This window comes from Penicillium nucicola (genome assembly GCF_028828085.1).
Source record: "Penicillium nucicola strain IBT 29836 chromosome Unknown utg000001l, whole genome shotgun sequence".
Lineage (NCBI taxonomy): Eukaryota > Fungi > Ascomycota > Eurotiomycetes > Eurotiales > Aspergillaceae > Penicillium > Penicillium nucicola.
Genome location: NW_026643125.1, coordinates 409913 through 430886, shown reverse-complemented (window position 1 = coordinate 430886; position 20974 = coordinate 409913). Strand labels below are relative to the sequence as shown.

General features: G+C 49.9%; 5 protein-coding genes across 5 annotated transcripts; 3 read left to right on the top strand and 2 right to left on the bottom strand.

The window, feature by feature from the left end:
- Nucleotides 1-275: 275 nt before the first annotated feature.
- On the top strand, nucleotides 276-1664 carry N7511_000167 (NAD(+) diphosphatase; the record flags this gene model as incomplete). Its single annotated transcript, XM_057122592.1, has 3 exons — nucleotides 276-372; nucleotides 432-878; nucleotides 958-1664. The coding sequence occupies 3 exons, from the start codon at nucleotides 276-278 to the stop codon at nucleotides 1662-1664; spliced, it is 1251 nt and encodes a 416-aa protein (XP_056988325.1).
- Nucleotides 1665-1858: 194 nt separating this feature from the next.
- N7511_000166 (uncharacterized protein) lies at nucleotides 1859-5722 on the bottom strand (the record flags this gene model as incomplete). Its single annotated transcript, XM_057122591.1, has 2 exons — nucleotides 1859-5230; nucleotides 5336-5722. The coding sequence occupies 2 exons, from the start codon at nucleotides 5720-5722 to the stop codon at nucleotides 1859-1861; spliced, it is 3759 nt and encodes a 1252-aa protein (XP_056988324.1).
- Nucleotides 5723-6213: 491 nt separating this feature from the next.
- N7511_000165 (putative flavin dependent monooxygenase) lies at nucleotides 6214-7726 on the top strand (the record flags this gene model as incomplete). Its single annotated transcript, XM_057122590.1, has 2 exons — nucleotides 6214-6284; nucleotides 6334-7726. 2 exons carry the CDS (start codon nucleotides 6214-6216, stop codon nucleotides 7724-7726), a joined length of 1464 nt encoding a protein of 487 aa, XP_056988323.1.
- A 554-nt stretch (nucleotides 7727-8280) lies between these two features.
- On the top strand, nucleotides 8281-12030 carry N7511_000164 (uncharacterized protein; the record flags this gene model as incomplete). Its single annotated transcript, XM_057122589.1, has 5 exons — nucleotides 8281-8496; nucleotides 8585-9464; nucleotides 9517-10190; nucleotides 10242-11033; nucleotides 11083-12030. The coding sequence occupies 5 exons, from the start codon at nucleotides 8281-8283 to the stop codon at nucleotides 12028-12030; spliced, it is 3510 nt and encodes a 1169-aa protein (XP_056988322.1).
- Nucleotides 12031-12728: 698 nt separating this feature from the next.
- On the bottom strand, nucleotides 12729-19339 carry pksP (polyketide synthase alb1; the record flags this gene model as incomplete). Its single annotated transcript, XM_057122588.1, has 4 exons — nucleotides 12729-14405; nucleotides 14462-18643; nucleotides 18708-18999; nucleotides 19053-19339. 4 exons carry the CDS (start codon nucleotides 19337-19339, stop codon nucleotides 12729-12731), a joined length of 6438 nt encoding a protein of 2145 aa, XP_056988321.1.
- Nucleotides 19340-20974: the final 1635 nt, after the last annotated feature.

The window sequence follows — 20974 nt, the reverse complement described above, 5'->3', positions numbered from 1 at the left end:
AGCCCATGTCAGCTAGAACTACTCAACCTTGGCAAATTCGACCAATCTCGATATCCAACAATGTCATGACTTATAACTTGCCAATGAAGCAATCCGCCCTCAGGAACCCGACCTGCCAAGCCTCGGCCCAACTCCGCTTCCCCGCCTTCCGCCGCTGATTAATGCGAGTTCGACAGGTTTCCAACATCGGAATATTTCGAACACTTCTTAGAAAACCCTCAATTCTGCCCTCTTTTGATCTGCTTCACAAGCCCTTGAATTTGCGCATCACCAGAATGACCACAACCCCTCAGATCCCCGCCCCGGCCCACACGCTCGCGGATTCCATGTTGTCCCGCCACTTCGGAAGAGAGACGGTGAACTACTTCTCCAGTATGGGATGGGATTTGCCCCGGACAACATATGCGCATTAGTAACACTAACCTAACTAGGCTCTCCGATCAACCGTCTGTCATTCTTGCGCTCTGATCACCCATTCCTCTCAACCGCTTTGAAGCACCCGTCTGCCCGATTCGTCCTCTTGAACAACCTTGCGCCGTTGACTCCGTCGCCTGCGCAGTTGTACTATGCCAAGCATGATGAGGTGCAAAAGCTTGTGCCTAGCGATCTATTCGATGTTTCCGAGGAGGACATGATCAAGAACTATGATTCGCGCAAGACGCATCCCACTTTGGTCTTCCTCGGTTTGGACGAGAGTCTGAAGGAGGGTGGATTGGCGTGGAAGATCTACTCCGGAACACCTTATTTCGCAGTTGATGTTACGCCCAAGGGGTCAGAGGAACAACAAACTGCAGCAAAGGATGTGATCAGTGCTATGGAAGCCAAGGGCTTGTCTTTCTTCCAAGCACGAGTTGTCATGTCCTTCTCAGCCGATGAAGGTACGGCCAAACTCACAGGGACTACTCGAAACTGTGCACCGAAAAGCAAAATCAGAACCAAAGCTAACTGTCGAAATAGCCGCGATCTATGCCCAGGCGCGCGCGCTAATGGACTGGAACACCCGCAACACTTTCTGCGGAACATGCGGACACCCCACGTTAGGCGTGAACGCCGGTACAAAGCGCGCTTGCCCACCAACAGATAAGGCCCTCATGGCCACGGGCAAGACAGAAGAACGACCAGTCTGTAACACGCGCACGACACTGTCGAACCTTTCCTTCCCACGAACCGACCCAACAATCATCGTAGCCGTCGTCTCAGCTGACGGCAAGCGCATCCTCCTTGGTCGTTCGAAGCGCTTCCCGCCAAACTGGTACTCAACTCTAGCGGGCTTTATTGAGCCAGCGGAGTCTGTTGAAGATGCCGTGCGGAGAGAAGTGTGGGAAGAGGCTGGTGTGACTTTGTCGCGGGTTGTTATTCACTCGTCGCAGCCTTGGCCTTATCCTGCTAATTTGATGATTGGCGCTATTGCCCAGGTTAGTGACCCGGCTCACGAGGCTATCTCTCTCCAACATGATCCCGAGTTGGAGGATGCGAAGTGGTTTGAGATTGATGAGGTTGAGGAGGCTTTGAGGGTTGGTACTAGTGATTTGGGAGGCTCGGCTGGACCTGGGTATAAGGAAGGTGGTTTGCGTTTGCCGCCTCCTACTGCTATTGCTAACCAGTTGATTCGGGCTGCTGCCAGTGCGGAGTATTTTGCTGTGGAGAAGCAGGCAAAGATTTAGATTTTGTAGATTTACGATTGGTACATAGACAATAGAGCTGTATAGTGAAAGGATTTATCGTGGGGGTTTTTGGATTTTTGAATTGTTTTTTGTGGTATTGTTGGAGGGATAGTCTGACACTCTCTACCTTAGATCCATTCAAGCCTTGAGTAAATGGCATCCTATGAAACATAGAACTGACAGAGAAACTCATTTCATGGGTTGGAATACACAGTTCCATCCCGCAACTCGTGAATGCTATCACTGCCTCGACTATTCGGAGACCCAACCTCAATGTATCGAGTACCATCCCGCAGCGAATGAATAGTAACACGACCACTCTGTCGTCCTCTGCGAGAGCGTCTCGAACTGCGAGTAGAATCCGGACTTCCGGACTCACTCAATGGCTGAGAAGTAACCGACATTTCACGATCTATGCTTTCTCTCTCAATCGAGGCTTGAAGCTGATGATCTGCAACATGAGCCAATCCCATGTCCGTATACCACCGACGCAAGTCTGCGGCATATTTAGTTTCCTCTGGGCCATATTCAACAGGCGGTCCCTTGATCTGTGCCTCTTGACTTGATCCGTCAAAGACGGCCCAGGCGCTAGTTTCGGCACTTACGATCATCACGGCGTGATTGAAGCTTCGGACTTTGAAGTCCCTTAGTAGAACAGCGTTGCCTTCAACTAATGATGGGAAGGTGGATTTGTAGCGCCGGAAGATTTGAGCTTGGAGAGTCGTTCCAGCCATGGAGGGGTCTGTTAGCTGGATGGTCATGAACCAATCCTTTGAGCCTGTTTTGGCCTTTGCGATTGGGGAGACTTCGTTGACGATTGAGATTGTGTCTACTAAAGCATTGTAGTGATCGATGAGTGTGGCAAGCGGAGCGAAGTAGGAATATTTGCTGCGTAGCCCGGTGGCATTGCGATTGGGATTTGGAAGTGGCGGCTCTGTCGCGAGCTCTTTTGCCATTTCGGGAGCTTCAGTGCTGACGACGACCTCCAAGGGCCGACGATCGTCGGGATGTTCTGTGGCACCGTCGAGACCGTACTTTTCTTTCTGGACATCGTGTACGTTCTCTGGCTCAGGAACTGCTTCAATACTTTCTGGATGGAGTGAACCGGCTGCTCGCATATACGGGAAACCTCTATCGAGTTCCATGGGTTCATCCTGTTCTCCTGTTGGGGATACCTTGGGCTCGCCACGCTGATCAGACAATGCAGATTGTTGAGTAGGGTCTGGGGTTGGAAGTTGTTGCCCGGAAAGAGAAGCCATGACTCCTGGTGCTACAGGCTCAATCTTCGTATCGAGGTCGGTGATCTCAGGAAGTTCGATGGGCTGTTCTTGCGCCAACACTGACTCGGCTGCATCTTCCTCAAGAGAAGGAGACACATGCGAATCAGACGGCCCATCGACATTGAAGAAGGTATCAATCTTGTCGGTGTCGGTGAGTACGACTGAATCTTCCAAATTCTCTTGATCCACGGATATTCCATGATCAATAGCTTCAGACACTTCAGACACACTTGGATGATTATGAGCAGGCTCTTCCACATCAGGCTGCTGGTCCTCATCGGAATCTTGAGCTGCAACCGGTCCTACCTGTGACTCAACGCTAGCTATTGAATCAGAGTCTTCATCTTGCTCATTGTACTCCAACTCTGCCAGCAAAATATCATCCTGTACCAGATCAACCGACGCCATGTCTTGTTCATTTTCTGGAGCATCTTCGTCTCCCGACATTGTATCAAGTGGTGATTCGCTAGCCTTATCGCTGTCATGCACTCGATCATCTTGGTCATCGGATTTATATGTGTTTCTTTCGTCGATCTTCTCATTCTGGTCGCTGTTGGAGGATTCCTCGTCGCTCTCCGCTCTATCAACATCTCGCTGTACATACTGATCAGAACCAGGACTTTGCGAACGGTCGTCTTCGTCAGACACCTGAAAGGTTGAGAGAGCCGGATGTGTAGGCGCAGTTTCATCTTCGCTGTCGCTGTCCAGTACGATTACTTCTTGTGTCTCCGGGCGCGAGGGAAAGGTCTGTTCTTGTTCTGACCCATCGTCGGTGGAATTTTCGACATCGGATTCATCGTCGCTAAACTCCTCTTGTTCTGGTCGCGTACCTAAATGGGGTACATGGTGATCCTCCTCGTCATCGTAGTTGTATTGTGATTCATAATCGTCGGCTTCTTCGTCATACTGCTCTTCTCCCCCAACCACTGCATCTTCTTCCTCATCGTAGTTTTCACTTCGTGGGCGAGGAGGCACATTCAAAGCCTCAATTGAACCATCAACTTCGTCTACACTTTCGAGATCCTCGGGAGGATTTGCAGTAGGTTCAATTCCATCCATTTTATCTGCATCCACGGCAGATAAGGAATGAGGTTGACCACTTGACTGAACCTCATTTTCTAGATCTGACACGGAGTCTTCCTCATTATCAATCTCGCGTTCAGGCTGAGCAGCCTGCACATCGTGTTGAATGTCTCCATCCCCCAGTTGACTATCACGATCCTCCAAGGACAGCAGTTCGTTGGGGTGATCTTGATTTGACTTTTCAGCTTCGTCGGCCTTTCCAATCTCAACGTCACCCTGAGCAATGCTTGGCTCATCGATAATTGACGGAGGATCGGCCGTCCCGGCTTTGAATTCGTTCGGTAGATCTTCTGATTCGTTGGGCAATACCACAATGCCATGAAGGAGAGATTCAGTATCAAGAGCAGGCTCCGTCTGAAGAGACGCAACAGTTGACTCGACCGGTGCCATCACAGATGGATTGAGAGATTCGATGACAGGAGTCTCGTCCGTCACATTAATCTTGTGGATCGCCGGAGTCTCAATAGCTGATTCATGTGGTGATCCAATAATAGTGGTTTCCGGAGAAATCGGACGAATCTCATCGAGTTGGGTAGGCGTAGACCATGATGTGAAATATCCGTTGGAATTGGCGTGGTTTGATACCAGCGGCGAGGGAATTGGAAGCCCAGGGGACGGAATAGGTCGAATTTGTGGTGTGTCGGTCGGAAGATGAACGCCTAGAGGCCCTGGGCCAGGGACATAAACTGATGTCTGAGTGTCTTTGTTGCTTGACTCGGCTGCACGCCTTTCAAGAATGGTATCGGTCAGTTCAAGAGAAGGCTTCGCAAACACCGGCAAGGGCTTCTGGGGTGCATTCTCGGAGTTGAATGGAGGTGCAGCATTTGCCATGGGCTCATCGGAAGGTTGACCGTTCGCATCCTCCGTATCCTCCGCGTCAAGTTCTTGATTTACAGTCTGTTCCCACCAATCCACTGGAACCTCTTTGTCGACTGAGCTCTCAGACTCGTCAATCAGCCGCCAATCCTCCCTTTGCAAGCTGTACCGCGGGCGTTTCCTTCCTTTCCCGGGCACAAAACCATCGTCTTCCGTAAAAAGGTCACGCGACGTATCGATAACTCCTCCATATGAGCTCCACGTAGATCGCATAAATGCCGGTGATCCCCAAGATCCTGTATCAGGCGCTGTATCCAATCCATGCTTGGCTGTTTGGCGAACGGGGGTCGACGGAGGTGCGAAGTCGACAGGAGTTGGCACAGTCGGCTGTGGCTCAACATTGATTGTCAACGGAGGCTGAGAAGATCGGCGGACCTTTGTAGGATTTTGTTAATATCCGAGAGAAGTGGAACAAGAAGAAAGATCCCTTACCTCGAGCAGCACAGCATCTTCAAAGTGTGCATCCCACACGGCAGATCTCCCGGGTGTCTGTGTGACGGCTTCATGGCTAACAAACCTGGAATTTGCCAAAGAAAGATGAACCGTATCCCTTATTCCAACATGCGATTCTGCAATCTCCTGCGCGACGCGTCCATGAAATGTGGCTTTTACTTGTCCGTTCGGTCGTCGTAGGCGGGCATCTGGCTCTGCCAACAAAAGGCTCAGAGACTTGTTCGAGGACGAGTAGGGCCAAATGAGCGTGACAACAGCAACAATGAATTTTTCGCTTGGTTGCGCAAGGTCTGGAGAAAGCTGGGCGATTGGGACCTGTGTCAGATGCGCCAGCGCATTCGGTGCAGATTGTTCGATCGCGTCCATTACGCCGGTTTTGCGCGGCTCTAACTCCATCGGACAGCCATCGAGAACAGCATATGAGATCAAATAAAGATGTAAGTAAGAATGCGAGGGAAAGACAGAGTTGAGGCGGGGGAAGTGCTGAGATCAAAGAAAGCCGGGTGCTTCAGCTTTGTGCTGTGGAAATACAGGTGTATCAGTAGCATGTTACTATGTGTAATTATGGTATTTTTGAAACATAATTACACCGACTGCGATCAATAAAACTGTCTTTCTTTTATTCTTTTAAGCATTGAAAGGGCATATTTCTTTCTATTCAGGTCAATTTAAGTCTTGATTTCAGCTTGTTGAGCTCTCATCGACCCAATTCCCAACTCCAGCTGCTTCGTTCTCTTCTGATCGGTTCCTAAGATGTGGGCACTGAGCTCCACCATGGCGTTACCCTCCCCCTCCACTCCTTTGCTTCATAACATTTACATTCCTACAATTTCTACAACTGCGACTCCTGATACAGAATGTCACTCCCGAATCCCATTCGCAGAGTCGCTGTCATTGGTGCTGGGCCATCAGGCCTGGCTGCAGTCAAGTATGTGGTGTGATATCTCGACCACAGCATAGCATGTTGACCCTCCCAGGTATCTGCTCGCGGAGAACCACTTCGACCAAATCGAGGTCTTCGAACAAAGAAGCTCGGTTGGTGGAGCCTGGAATCACAATAGAAGTTCAACCAAGTCTGGGATGTCAACCACTGTTCCTCATCTGAATCCCCACGAGCCACTCGAAAGTCCGACCTGGATCGATGGACCCGATGGAAAGCGCGAGGCAACATTCGTGTCTCCGCTATACGACCTACTGGAGACCAATATCCCTAGGGAGTTGATGCGTTACTCGGATCAGGACTGGCCATCAGAAGCCCAGCTATTCCCTAAACATCAAACGGTCAAGCAGTACCTGGAGGATTATGCCAAGGATATCACATCACTCATTCAGTTCGAGACTCAGGTTTCAGATGTCAAACTTAAGGATGCCGGTTTAAGCACCTGGGATTTAACAGCAAAGAACCTTATGACAGGCGCTGAAGTCACCCATACTTATGATGCCGTTGTGGTTGCAAGCGGTCATTTCACCATCCCCTATCTACCAGCTTTCTCAGGTATGGAGGCTTGGGATGCATCTTATCCTGGTGTCATCTCCCATTCCAAATTCTACGATTCCCCCGAATCTTTCCGAGACAAAAAGGTAGTTGTGGTCGGAAGCTCTGCTTCAGGTCTTGACATCGGTGCTCAAATCAACAAAGTAAGCAAAGGCAAAGTGATGGTCTCCCAGAAGTCCGAATCATACTTGGCTGCATCTTCGGCAAACAATCAGATTACTTGCCCAGAGATAGTCGAGTTCCTTCCGACGACAACTCACAACAGAGGAATCCAGTTTGCAGATGGCCATATTGAAGAAAGTATCGACGCAATTGTTTTCTGCACTGGCTACTTTTATTCATTCCCTTTCTTGTCTTCGCTCGTGCCACCAGTCGTTACCCACGGATGGCGAACGACGGACATTTATCAGCATTTATTCTATATAGAGCACCCGACGCTTGCCTTCCCAGTTCTTCCGCAACGAGTCATTCCGTTCCCTATGGCAGAGGCCCAGGCTGCTGTTTTCTCTCGTGTATGGTCTGCGCGACTTACACTTCCATCCAAAAAAGCCATGTGTGACTGGGAGGAATCGGAAATACGCACTAAAGGGGATGGGAAAGCATTCCACCTCCTCAACTTCCCCGCGGATGCAGACTATTTGAATTTCCTCCACGACTGGGCGAACAAGGCGACTCTCCGCTCAGGCTTGTCAAATGATGGAAAAGGCAAAATTGGCCCTCGCTGGGGCGAGAAAGAAAGGTGGATGCGAGCACTTTTCCCCGAAATCCGACGAGCTTTTGTACAGAGAGGAGAGGCCAGAGGCCAGATCAGGAGTCTGACAGAGCTCGGGTTCGACTTCGAAGAGTGGAAACGGGAACAAGGTCCCCACTTATGATTAGCGTACAAACTCCACATAGACATAGAGTACACATAGACAGACTTATATTGAGTTGCGGTGCGGAAGGGAAGTTACGAAGTTTGATACAGGTTCGACGTAGTTGGATGTAGCGAATAGTGACGTCGTGACGTTAATAGGTGGGTTCTGTAGGTAGGTGAATGCTGACTTTCCAATATCAACTGAGCCATGAGCCTGGTTCAAAGTGAGAGGTTTCAGTTGAATAATTCACACTAATTCAAGATCAGAGATGGCTCAAAACGACTCTTGTTCACCTTGGACTTACTGTAGAAGAATAAGTAAGTAGAAGCCCCAAACTATAGATGTGATGTAGGGCTACCGATAAGCGCATCACATGACATGATTGTTATCCATCCGCCCGTCGCGCCGTTCGGTTACCCTCTTTCATACCTCGACGGGAAACGTTGGATGTCTCTTGATATTTACACGTAGCCGGGATCAATTCATTTGCTCATTGGAGCCTACCCTAAGTATTGAATCCACATTTCATCGCCCCGTCATGCTATCTCCCAAACACAGGTAGCCCGCACAGGATGCCCCGAGCTCACCCTCCCACTCTCAACAATCGCAACACTACAAGTTCTAGGATACGTGCTGACTCGCCTGGAGCTGGACCTGCAATCACAATTGATAGTAGTGACTGTAGTGAGAGCAGCAAAGCAGAAGACGAGTGGCCTATTAAGAGCATTCTTGAGGAAACCGATACGCAATATCTCATTGATTGGGAGGGACCTTACGAACCAAGTTGGGTGAGTCGCATTACATACTGGAGCTTCAGAAAATTTCTTTCAGCGTTGTGCGCCGGGCTCAGGCCAACTGACGCTTTTCATTATGTAGGAACCCAAAGAGAACGCCAGCGAACCTGCGATTGAGGCCTGGGAGAGGTGGAAAGCGCGCAATACAAGAGGCAGTCCAATTTTCATCTCCTCTGATAGTAGCCGCGACTTGGAAGATTCCAGCAGCAGCTCTAGCAGCTATCATAGTCTCAGTCAAAACCAAGATCAAAGCCCCGAGCAACACGTCAATCAAACCCCCAATCACTGCCGCATTGAGAGTCATATCGCCGCCCAGCTTCAGAGTGAATATTTGAATCATCTCAGCGCAAGTCAGGAGCAAGACTCACAAGTTTCAGCGTCACTTTTTGTGAATCAAGGCAATCTTCCGGAAATACTCGAATCCATCGAAGCTAGGATCCAGCAAAATTCAGTCCCCGCTCTAGCATCGCTCCATTACTCCTTGGACTATTCACAATCACGAAACCGGTCTTCTTCTTTTGAGACAGTATCCGACTACTCTCAGCCCCCTGCGAAGCTCTTGCCAGGCGAGTCTCAGGGAGTAAACCTAGACGATTCGCTACAAAACACCCAAGAGCAGGGAGACTCTACTCACTCCTTGTTCCTCGCGAAGCCCTTGTCAAGCGAGATCGAGGAAGTGGGCGTAAGCAATACGCCCCAAACCACGCAAGAGCAGAGATACTCTACTTCTGGTCAGAGTCCTTTGAGTATTGATCGCAGTGAGCCCCCTCGACCTGTTGCGAGCGCACCGTTGAGCTGGCAATCAGTCAAATCACCAGGCACATTCAAAGGTTTCAAATCCAGCGAAATAGCCGAGACGCCTGCTCACCCACCGTCTGCGATCAGCAATATCTCGTTTGACACTCCCAATCTTCGCAGCACATTGATTTCCCAACCTTTCCCCTCACGCAGTCTGCTTGAAGGTAACCACTCCCCCCGCCGGGGACAATTTCATAATTTGCTTACATCCCACAGAAGTGGAATTTTCCGAACCAAAGTATTTTGGCACGATCCCAGAAACAATATTCCACCCTTCACAGAAAAGAAAACTGAGTGGCGAAACATTTGATCGACCAAGAGCTTCATTTTCGAACATTTTCGCCACACGATTATCAAGCCAAACAATGGACGAAAATGATAACAAATCTCCGCTCGGTGAACTACCAGGGTCCACTCCAAGGGAAAGGATTCGCAACGCCTGGGCACAGCTGAATGCACCCCCTCAATTTGGAGAAACTCAAATGGCTAGTGGTATTGATACTCCATCATCCGTGGGAGATATAGAGGCGTCAATACCAGTGTCCGTCCCTGAAGCAACAGCGCCACTCAGTGTCAGAGCTGAGACAGACCCGTTCTCCCACACCGCAGTTCATCATGCTCATTCTTCTTTGTTGCCGCCGTCAGAGCTAGCTCACAGTCAGCTAGGCCAGCCATCAATGCAGACTATTCATCCAAGTGCGTTGACTGCCACAGGTATGGAAGAGGTCGTGCCAGGATCAGTTTACCTCGGGCCCTCCGAATTTGCTGTGACTCTTCCAATGGATTCTCGAGTAAAGGATGACTATGAAAGGGTGTTGGCAGATGCAGCCTCAAGCATTCGCCGGTTCTTCGTTGGTTTCCAGTCTGATTCTCAAATATCAGCTTCGGAAGTAAGTAAAAGTTTGGTTAGGCATCATTCAGACACCTAACATACATTTTAGCGGCGGAATCTTGAGCAAAAGATGCAGGAGGTTGTAATGCGACTGAACAATGTTTCAACTCATCCAGATCTTAACATTGCAACTCACCTTGCAGACTCTAATACAGACCCTGAGAAGGAGGCATCCTGGGCCGAATACTCTAGTGCCAAATTCCTTTTTCTTGGTCATCTCATGGATACGGTGGAAACACATGAACTTCATGTGATTATCGCGGTACAACATGAGACAACACAGGCAGTTATTGAGCGTTACTTGCTAGGGAAAGGATTCGCATACACCAGACCTCGCGAAGATATGGGCCGCACTCTGGAAGTATCCATGTCAAGAGGGCCACTTAGCTTTGGTATTCATTCCAGTGAGAGTGTGCGCGAACTTTACAAACCACCGTCTGCAATTTTTGCATTCGATGCTTCTTTCAACCCTAAAAGCCCATCTATGCAGCACATCCGAACTACATATGCACGAAACGGAAACTTGCTTCCTGTTATCTGGTTCCTTGTTGCGAACACCAGCGAACACATTCAACGTTGTTTGCCGGATTTGACTGAACCAGAGCGATTACGCTGGCTTGTCCATTACATTGCCCGCTTCCATGACGAAGTCGGAGATCTTCAACATGACGCGCTCGGTATACATGAGAACGCCGAGGAAATTCTCACATATCTTCTTGATGGTGTTGCTGGCTGGCCACTTGCCACTATTGAGCCCTTGGCATTTGTCTCTAAAGAGGAACTAGAGGCGTCGACTCCTTCATCGGGCTCTTCACTTCCACAGCCCCAGAAACGGTCTCTTGTGAGTTTGCCATGTTTCCTTATTCATTCACTACCTAACTCCGCGACAGGACGATGAAGGGGAAGACTACACGTCAAAGCGGGCACGAGTCGATACTCAAGACAACAGTCAATTGACCGAGTCAACTAAACCTCCGAGCCAAACATTGTATCCCGATTTGGAGTCACTGGAGAAGGTGCTCATCCAGACAAAGCACGCACACGCGACAGAGAAGGAGCAGTTACAGGCAGAGCTAGCTCAAGTCCGTGCTCAGGCGAAGGAAATGGAGCAGGCATTCGGCAACTTACAACACCGATTCGAGACTCGGACCGAACAAGTTTACACGATTCGCAAAGAACGCGACTCATTGGTGGCAACCACAGCATCGCTTCAGGGCGCTTTCGACAAGTCGCAGCATCAGGTTCTTGTTCTGAAAGAGGAAAGGAAACAACTTAGACAAGAGCTCCACGAGGCCAGAGAAACAATCAAAGCTGGTGGTGGCAGCGCTGCCGAACTGGAGATGACACGCGAGGAAATGCGTCGTCTTAATGCTGAAAATGAGGACCTCACTCGCAAAGCTTCATACGAAGCAAAGCGATCTGAATACACCAGAGAGCAATACCAAACTGCATCTACAGCGGCAGCTCAATCCGGCAATGAAAGTCGCCTACTGACATCCGAAAACGAGGAACTGAAGCGCAAAGCCGATCTGAACAAGGTCAAACTTCGCGAAATGAACATCAATGACAACGATGCCCGCCATCTTGCGAAAATTGATGAGCTCAATCTGACTCTAGCAGCGCGGGAGGAACTCCTACGCAGAAAGGAAGAGGAGCTTCGTGAAATTCGCAAAAACCGACCATCCACTCGCTCAACCAGCACTCAACCACGAAGCCCTAAAATATCAGCCAGCAGCCGTCCAACTAGCCCCGGTGTTGGCCACAACGGCAATGGTCATAACGGAGGTCTTCCAGGCAGAGGCAGCGCACTACGATTTAGCTCAGAAATGCGATTCTGAAGATGTTTCTCTGGGACCTTCTTTCCCCCTCTCTTTTGCCATCAATTGCTTGTTCGTCCATTTCCTCACGTCGGTGGTCTATGACGTATAGACATCCGATAGACATTCGGAACGTTTTTTTATCTGCAACGATTTTTCAAACATCAGTCTAGCCGAGCCTTTTCCCTTCGTCCGCTCAATGCGACATTGCATCTGCCTGGCGTTTCATTCCTTCATTTTGCTCCATTCATCCATGAGCGATTTTCACTTCGCAAGCCAATTCAGTGTGGAGCGAACCTCAATGCGCTCAGTCTATCTCTTTGCTCTCTAGCCAAGCCAACAATCATATCCAAGTCAAGAATTACATGATATTCTGAATTACATGATATTCTTCAATTCTGAATTGTAGCCATCCCTTTTTCTAGAGCTAATGAATGTACCATTTCACGTAGCCTGTCAAATTTATTGATTATGGAAAAGATATCAGTTATGCCTCAGTCAATTGTCAATCTGGAATTGGATTTGAGCTAATGATTAAAATATATAACCCGAATTATGCGATAAATCCGCAGGGTTATGTAAGTATACACTGGAAAGAAATAAGACAGGAAAGGAAAAAGGTCAGTTTTGTGATGAAGAGCAAAAATGAACAAAGAAAAGAGACACCCATGTCCAAACTCCTACCCAATCGTCGATCAAGATTTAGAAATGCAATTTACCTAGGCAGCCAATGACTTGGCAATGAAAGCAGCCAGTTCCTTGGCCTTCTCGCCGCGAGTCATGGTGAAGTGATTGGCATCCTCCATGACGGTGATACCACCAACATGCTTCGGGCCAACGAGGGTATCCCAACCGTTAGGACCGAGATCGGTACGGTTGTTCAACAGCCAAAGCATCTCACGCGGGTCAGGACTTCCGTCCTCGGCAGGCGCAGGGCGCTGGTCTCCAGGCTTGGAGCAGACTCCGTCTTTAGCCCAGACTAGGAATGTCTTGGGAAGCTTCTTGGCCAGCTCGGCATCCTCGTAGGGGAATGGCTTGGCCTTGTAAGCATCGAGAGAGTCGATGAAGGCAAGGAAGTGGGGAAGCAGCCACTTTGGTGGAGGGGCCTTGCCCTCGCCGAAGAGTCCGATGGTGTCAAAGAAGCTATAAAGACGGCGTGGTAGCTTCTCCAGCCCAATTGGGAAGGGAGAGTCTAAGAGGAGGAGGCGCTCGACTCGCTCGCCCTCTTCGAAGATAAGTTGGCGTGCGGCATCGTAGGCGCAAATTCCGCCGGCGGACCAGCCGCCGAAATTGTATGGTCCTGTTGGTTGGCGGCGACGGATCTCGGCCACGTAGGGAGCTGTCAGCTCATCCAGGCGGAAATTCAGGTTCTCAGGAGTGCGCATGTATGGGCAGTTCAGTCCGTAGACACACACGTCAGGAGAAATTCCGGGGATAGTGGCATAGGATGTGGCAGAGCCAGAGCCATCTGGGAACAAGAACAGCTTCTGGGTTGCCGTCTTGGGATTACCCTGCAGGAGGATCGAGGTCGCTGGCGGGTGCTGGAAGGCAGCGCTAGAGGCAGTGCTGATGCTCGACTTGGGGGCCTGGACCTGGATTTGCTCGGGAAGGAGGATGGCCTCCGCAGCTACAGGCTTAGGCTTCAGGTCGAGAGTTTCTTCGATGTCATCGAGCGTTTGGTTCTCAATGAAGAACTCTCCTGAGAGATCCATGTCAAGATCCTCACGGATCTTACCGAGGACTGTGAGCGACATCAACGAGTCCAGTCCCATCTCGCCAAGGTTAGCATCGCCGTCAAGTTCCGCAGGCTCAACGCCAATCTCCTCAGCCAGGATTGCAGTGATCTGTTTCATGCTGTCGTTCTGCTCAACTGAGCCATGAGTCATGGACTTCTCGTTCGCAGGAGTTGGGAGACCGCTAGAGTTTGGAGAAGAGATATCAGTCGAGGAAGCGGCAGAAGACATGTCTGCGTCGCTGTTTGAATCATCGCTGCTGCTCTCGGCGGGACTCATCTGAGCCAGAAGACGCTTGAAGTCCTTGACAGTCGGATGGTCCACAAAGACAGAAGAGTCAAGATCGATGCCCATGTCCTCGCGATAGCGTCCAGTGACAGTGAGAGAGAGTAAAGAGTCAACTCCGTAGTCAGCGAAGTCGAGATCATCGGTCATCTCAGCTGCCGAGAGTCCGACCTCTTCAGCAAGAATAGAAAGAGCGCGGGCAGTGAGACTAGGTCCCGTAGACTTGGGCGAAGACGCAGTGGCCTTCTTGGCAGGTCCCTTCTTGGCCTTCTGGACGTCGATGGGAGCAGGAGTGCGCTTAGCGGCAGCTGGCTTAGCAGCAGGAGCACCCCCAGGAGGAAGAGCCATGTCGAGAATCTTGCGAGCAAGTGCTTGGAACTAAATCAATTTGTCAATATTATTCAAAAACAAAGAAGGGAGGAAAATCAACATACCTTGACTCCTCCATACACAGCGACGATGTCATCGCCCTCGAAGAGATAGACATCACCAGCCCAGATAGAGTCCTTCCAGGGTTGCATTCGCACATAAGTTCGGTAAGTGACACTGGGGTCAAACTTCTTCAAACAGCGCATGGAGTCCCATCCATGGTTGACAAAGACTTGATTCTTCGAGTCAGTGTTATCGCTGGCGTTCATAATGAAGCCAGAGAGGTGACCAATGCTGTCGATCCAGAATGGGTTGCGGTGGAAGTTGCCAGGGGGCGCCTCAAACTTGACAAGAGCCGTGGCTTCGTGTTGGTCACTGTCAAGTATGACTTCGCGGATGGACTTATAGTTCTCGTCATAGTCGACCAGAGAAGCGAACAGCTTGTAGACCATTCCTCGCTTCATGCGGTGAGCCTGGCCAGAGATGGTGCTCTCCTGGAGATGTTCAATGCTTCTCTTAATCAGGTAGGCGCTGCGACTCCACTCGATGGCAGAAGCGCTGGTGTCAAAGAACTTGATGGTGCAGCTGGCATGATCGAGGATCTTCTTACCCTCGGCAGTGACTGACCAGACTTGCACCTTGGCATGTTCCTCAGCCCAGTTGGCAGTAGCAGAGACTCGGAAGAGCTGCTTGCCACCCTTGGCGATGAGAGGCTTGGGGACTGTTACGTTGCAAACGTCCAGTCCACGGTCTTTCCACTCAGGCTTGTAGTTCTGCACCAGATACTCACCTAGTGTCTGGGCAATATCCGCATACAAGGAAGATGGAGTGAGGCAAGCACCGTTGACCTTGTGGCCCGCAATGACGCGGTTCAACTCAGGATCGGCGATGTCGTTCTCAATGACAATCGTAGCTGATGAAGCGTCACTGGTCGTCTCAAGAACCTTCTGGGCTGCTGTTGTCAAGAAGGTAGAGACCTGAGCAGCCTCCACTACTGGCGTAGCGGGGGCTCCCTTGAGCAGACAGAAGTTATTGGTGTATGGGATCCAGTAATTCTTGAGGTCCCACTTGTACGAAGGCAGTGGAAGGACTTTGTGCCCAGCAGTGAAGTCCTGGTGGTACTCTTTCCAGCGGATATCCACACCTGCAAGGTAAAGTGCAGAAAGACTGTTCGACAGAACCTTCCAGGTATCTTCCTGGCGACGGAGAGAAGCCACAGTGGTTGCCTGAGGGCCGAAGGTCGACTTGACCATTCCGGAGCACACAGTGTGAGAGCCAATCTCAATCCAGAGGGTCTTCTCATTCATCAACTTAGCATGGCGGGTGGCTTCCAAAGCACCTAGGAAGTTGACAGTCTCACGGCAGTGGCGAGTCAAATAGTTGGGACCAAGCACCTCATTGCTGTCACTCTTGATGACATCTCCAAGAAGAGCCGAGACGTAAGGAATGGCTGGTTCGCTGAAGGTGATACCCTTAGCAATCTCAGCAAGGTTCTCGAGGATAGGGTCAACCTGAGCAGAGTGGAAAGCGAAGGGCACCTTCAGCTTGGTTGCCTTGAAGCCTTCATTGCTCAAAGTCTGTGCCAGCACATCGATTTTTTCGCTGGCGCCGCTGATAACAGTCTCACTAGGAGCGTTGATGCAAGCCACTTCCGTCGCGCCATCAAGGAACTGCTTGACCTGTGCCACGGAAGACTTGACAGCAAGCATAGCGTGTGTTCCGACCTGGCATTGCTCAGTGAGGAGCTGAGCCCGGCGACCAGCAAGATAGATGGTATCACTTGTGGTAAGGACACCGGCAGCATTAAGTGCAGCAAACTCACCGAGGCTGTGTCCAAGAACGAAGGCTGGAACAACACCAAGAGCGGTCCAGTACTTGGTCAAGGCCATTTGAATGCAGGTTGTTCCGAGTTGAGTGACAACTGGGCTGTGTTCCTCGATAGGAACGCTTCCATCAATCAAGGACACAATTGATGGGAAGCCCTGACTCTGGCCAATGCGATCAAAGTGCTCGATGTGAGAGCGGAACTCCGAGCAACTTTCAAAGAGCTGACTGCCCATGCCAGTATACTGAGCGCCCTGGCCTGTAAAGATAAACCCGATACCCGGTGCAGTAGCAGGAGACGGGCTGATGCTGTCCCGGTTGACAATTGGAGCCAATGCACCTCGGACATCATCCAATGTAGATCCTGCGACCGCAACTCTGAATGGGTGGTGGAGACGTCTGGCAGTAGTGGTGTAAGAGAGGTTGGCAAGAAGGCTGGCCGGATTGACATCGAACTGGTTTTTGTTTGTGTCAATATACTGCACAAGAGCCGAGATGTTGTTCTTCAGGGCTGACTGAGATCGTGCAGAGACTACCACAAGGTGAGCAGATCGGGAATCCTTCACATTGAACTCATTGAGAGGTCCATCCTCAACCAAGAGAGCAGTGTTACCGCCAGCAGCCGAGAAGTTGTTGACAAAGGTCTTGCGCTTTCCGTCACTGGGTCGATTCCATGCGGTAGGCTCAAGAGCAATGTGAACATTGCGCTGTGGGAAGTCTGTGGGGAAGTTGTGGTTGATCTTGGTCTTGATACCGCAGTGAGGAGGAATCATGTTCTTCCGCATCATCATGAGCACCTTGATCAAGGCGGTGACACCAGAGGCAGACTCTCCGTGACCAACATTGGACTTTGCTGAGCCGAGGTGAAGAGATTGAGCTGGTCCGCGACGGTAATCCGGGGCGAACACGTCGAGAACCGACTGCATCTCAACTGCATCGCCGGCCTGGGTGCCAGTTCCGTGCATCTCGATATAGCTAACGTCCTTAGGGTCGGTGTTTGACTCGTTGAGAAGCTTGTCGAAAATAAACGACTGGGCACCGACGTGAGGCCGAGTGATGGAAACAGCCTCGGCAGAGTGGTTGGTATACGCTCCGTTGATAATACCATAGATGGGATCATTGTCGGCCTGAGCATCCTCAAGTCTCTTCAAGACAATGGAGCCAATTCCGTCAGCTCGGCAGTAGCCATCAGCTCCGTCGTCAAAGGTGGTGCAGTTTCCAGTTCGTGAGAGGAAATGGCCACGGTCGAGACCAGCATGGTTGTCGGGGTTGGTGAGGATATTCACACCACCAGCCACGGCAGAGTCACAGTCGTTCCTCCACAGTGAGTTGCAAGCGACGTGAATCGCTGCAAGACTTGAGGAGCAAGCTGTGTCGACGCTAACACTAGGGCCGCTGAACTTGAAGTAGTAGTTGATACGGCCGGGGGTGAAAGCACGGTTTCCACCAGGAATGAAGTAAGTATCGATATCCTGACCACTGTTGATTTCACGATAGTCGTCACTGGTCATTCCATAGAAGACACCGACTCGGTTCTTTTGTGTAGAGGGAGTGCTGTCAGGAATGAATCCAGCCATCTCAAAGGCCTCATACGCAGTCAGAAGAGCGAGTCTCTGGGCTGGATCGGCCTGGAGAGCCTCACGAGGAGACATGTTAAAGAAACGAGGGTCGAACATTCCCGCCTCGTTGTACCAGCATCCGTACTGAACCTGACTGGTATTTCGTGTCTTTCCTTCCATATCAACATGGGCCTTAACGTCCCATCGCTCGGGGGGAACTTCGCGGTGAACATCCATGCCCTTGTACAAGAGATCCCAGAAGGCCTCGGTATCTGGTGCCTCTGGGAATCTGCCGGAAAGTCCAATAATAGCGATCTTGGACTGATCAGCACGACCAGTGCGATTCTCGGCCTCAGGGTTCTTTTGAACATCGCCGATGGAGCTATCAACCTCAAGGTCGGAGATTCCGGCTTTCTTCAGCGAGCTAAACAGGCTCTGGGTAGCAGTGCTGGAAATTGGAAGCAATGTGCAAGTTGTCGTGGCAGACTCCAATGTCGAAAAGCAGGACTCGATTACCTTGTCCCAGCAAAGCTGACGCTGCAGGATCTCGTCAAGAGCGAACTTCAACAGCTGCTCTAGGCTCTCAGCCACGAGCTCATGGCCAGTCTCACTTGAGAGAACAGGGATTTGAGGCACATAGCTAGCGAACTCTTCTTTGGGCCAAGATTCCATGATACGGTTCACATCCCTGTCATCGTACAAATGAGAGGCATGGTAAGGACCGTGGATTGGAACTCTAATTGGCTTGTGTTCCTTAGAGAGGTTGGTCTCAATGAAACGGCCAAGGAAGGTCGGGGGGCCACTAATTGTCAGGCCGTTTTGGCTGACAGCACTAATGTAAGGCTGAGACACACGGGGCAAGGCCTTCAGATCGTTAGTTATTCCGAATGATTGATGACTATTTGGGGCGTTTCTGAGAAATACTTACAGTTGTCTTCGCAAACTGTTCAATTAGAATTTCAGCCTCAGGCTTGCGCATGCCAGAAACCAGGACAGACCAGCTTGATGCTAGTGACTTGTTTGACTCGACAAGATCCTGAACTTTCAGGACACAGATACCGAGCCTCAAAGCAAGGACCACGGTCTCAACACCAACTGGGATAAGCTCTCCAACGGTTCTCGAAGAGCTGACAGCTGCCGATGCGAGTTGACCAGTGCAGAGACCAACGATGAAGGTCTCATCACCAGATGGGTAGGCATGGCCCAAATCGCCATAGTAACTAAGAAGCCGTTAGTCTGGTTGTTTGACATGAGTAAGGATTGAGAGCCCTACTGGATGAAGCTGCCCAGTTGATGAATAGTCGTCAATGCGCTTTCCAAGGCCGCGTTTGGTCCAAACTCTTTGTATCTAGCGAGAAGATCAACAACGCTGGTGAAGCGAGGGAACTTCTGTCGCTCGGATGGAGGCAGTGCGGTAACTTCCTTGCGCAAGGCATAGTAGCACTTTTGGAAAAAGGCCGACAGCAATGAGTCATTCTTAGCATGCAACAGGCGTCGGAGCCCCGTCTCAAAATCCGCAGTCTGGTCTCCGAAGAGATACACGCGACTGGGACTGTCCATGATCAAGCCCGGTGCCTAATCACTTGTTCGAAACTCTACAACAAAAGAAGAAAGGTTCAAGTCAGGCGCGGATCGACAGGATTGATACTTTATATAAGGATATGGTTTCTTCTTCCTTGTGGGTCAGAACCAATGGTAAGGCATCATGAGCCTACTATCTTGGCATCTTTAAGGAAACGTGAAAAGTCTTCGTTCCCTGTTTTTCCACTGATCTATGGTACAATTTCAGTGACCAAACTTAGGGTAAATTATCAGCCAACAGCAAACCCCGAAGAGAACTTTGTGATTCTGTAGTACTCCGGCCCATCGGTGGAGGGTTTAACCAATGGCACCGTTACGGTAGTGAACCCATGCTGTCTGCGAGGCTGCAGTATTCTTGGTTTGGAGAATGCGAAGAAAGGATGGATGTGGAGTAGTCTGACAGCTTCGTTCCCTGGAAATTCCAACCTATGGCATACATTCGTCGAAGTACCGGCAAACCGACGTGATGTCCCGGTTCGCCGAATGCTGCTTGCGGATAAGACAGCTATCTGTTGAGGGGCCAGAACCGAATCGAGGCCTACTTGGGCCATTCATGACATACTTATTGGAATAAAGAGTAATGATTGACGGATGATTCCCGCAAAGAAATTGCAACTGAACAGTAAATGTCGCCGCTTTCAGAAGGTTACAGCCGTTACTTCCATTGGGTCACGTGATAGTTTTGCCCTATGTGTCTCGACCTCTGGTGTATCTATGGGTCAACGGAACTTTCATATAATGCACAAAAACCCGGTAGAAGGTCCCAGATATATTGCTTTTGTCTTAAGCTTCAGGAACTACAGGGGCAATACTTCAAATGAAGGCACCCCAAGGAACGCATTGTACACCAACAAGAAAGATTTTGGAGATACATAGGCCGATCATCGATCGATCGGAATGCAGTACAAAGTTTACTTGGCAAGAGGCTCTCATATCCTTGGCAATTTCTAATGTTAGATCATCGCAAGACACGCTTGTAATATAATCCATACGTCATGACTCGCGTTGATATCAGATTTTCTGAGACATTGAACGCCCTTTTGCCAAACTACGTACAAATATGGATTGAGTTCAGTACTTTTCACAAGGTGACCTCTGACAATTGAAAAGTACAACACCGTTGAAGTTTGTTGAATGAGACAGGAGGTCAAATGACATGTACGGGTGTATGGTCTGTAGAAAGAAGAAAAAAATAACGCAAGACCAACCCATGATTTTCTTTCTTTCTGTAAAGTCGTAAGACTCTCTTCAAAGAGATAATTATATACACATATATATCTCTCTCTCTCTTTATTCCGGTTTCCCTGCAAGAAAATATAGCAAGTAACACTCAGCACGCGGGCCCATAGTCGATCTCGCGGTGGTCAGGTTGGTAGAGCTGGTGGGGCAATATTGGCGACGGACCGAGCCTGCATTCTGATGACCGGAAACAGACTGTGATTTGGGGGAAATAAAATGATAGATATAGAACACATTGAATGCTATCATAGCCGGAATGACCGCTAGCTCTATGTGAGATACACTACAGTGCTTCATAAATTCTCAAAATATGAGTAAAAGAAGGATTTTGGAGATACATATGCCGATCATCGATCGTGATGGAGTACAAAGTAG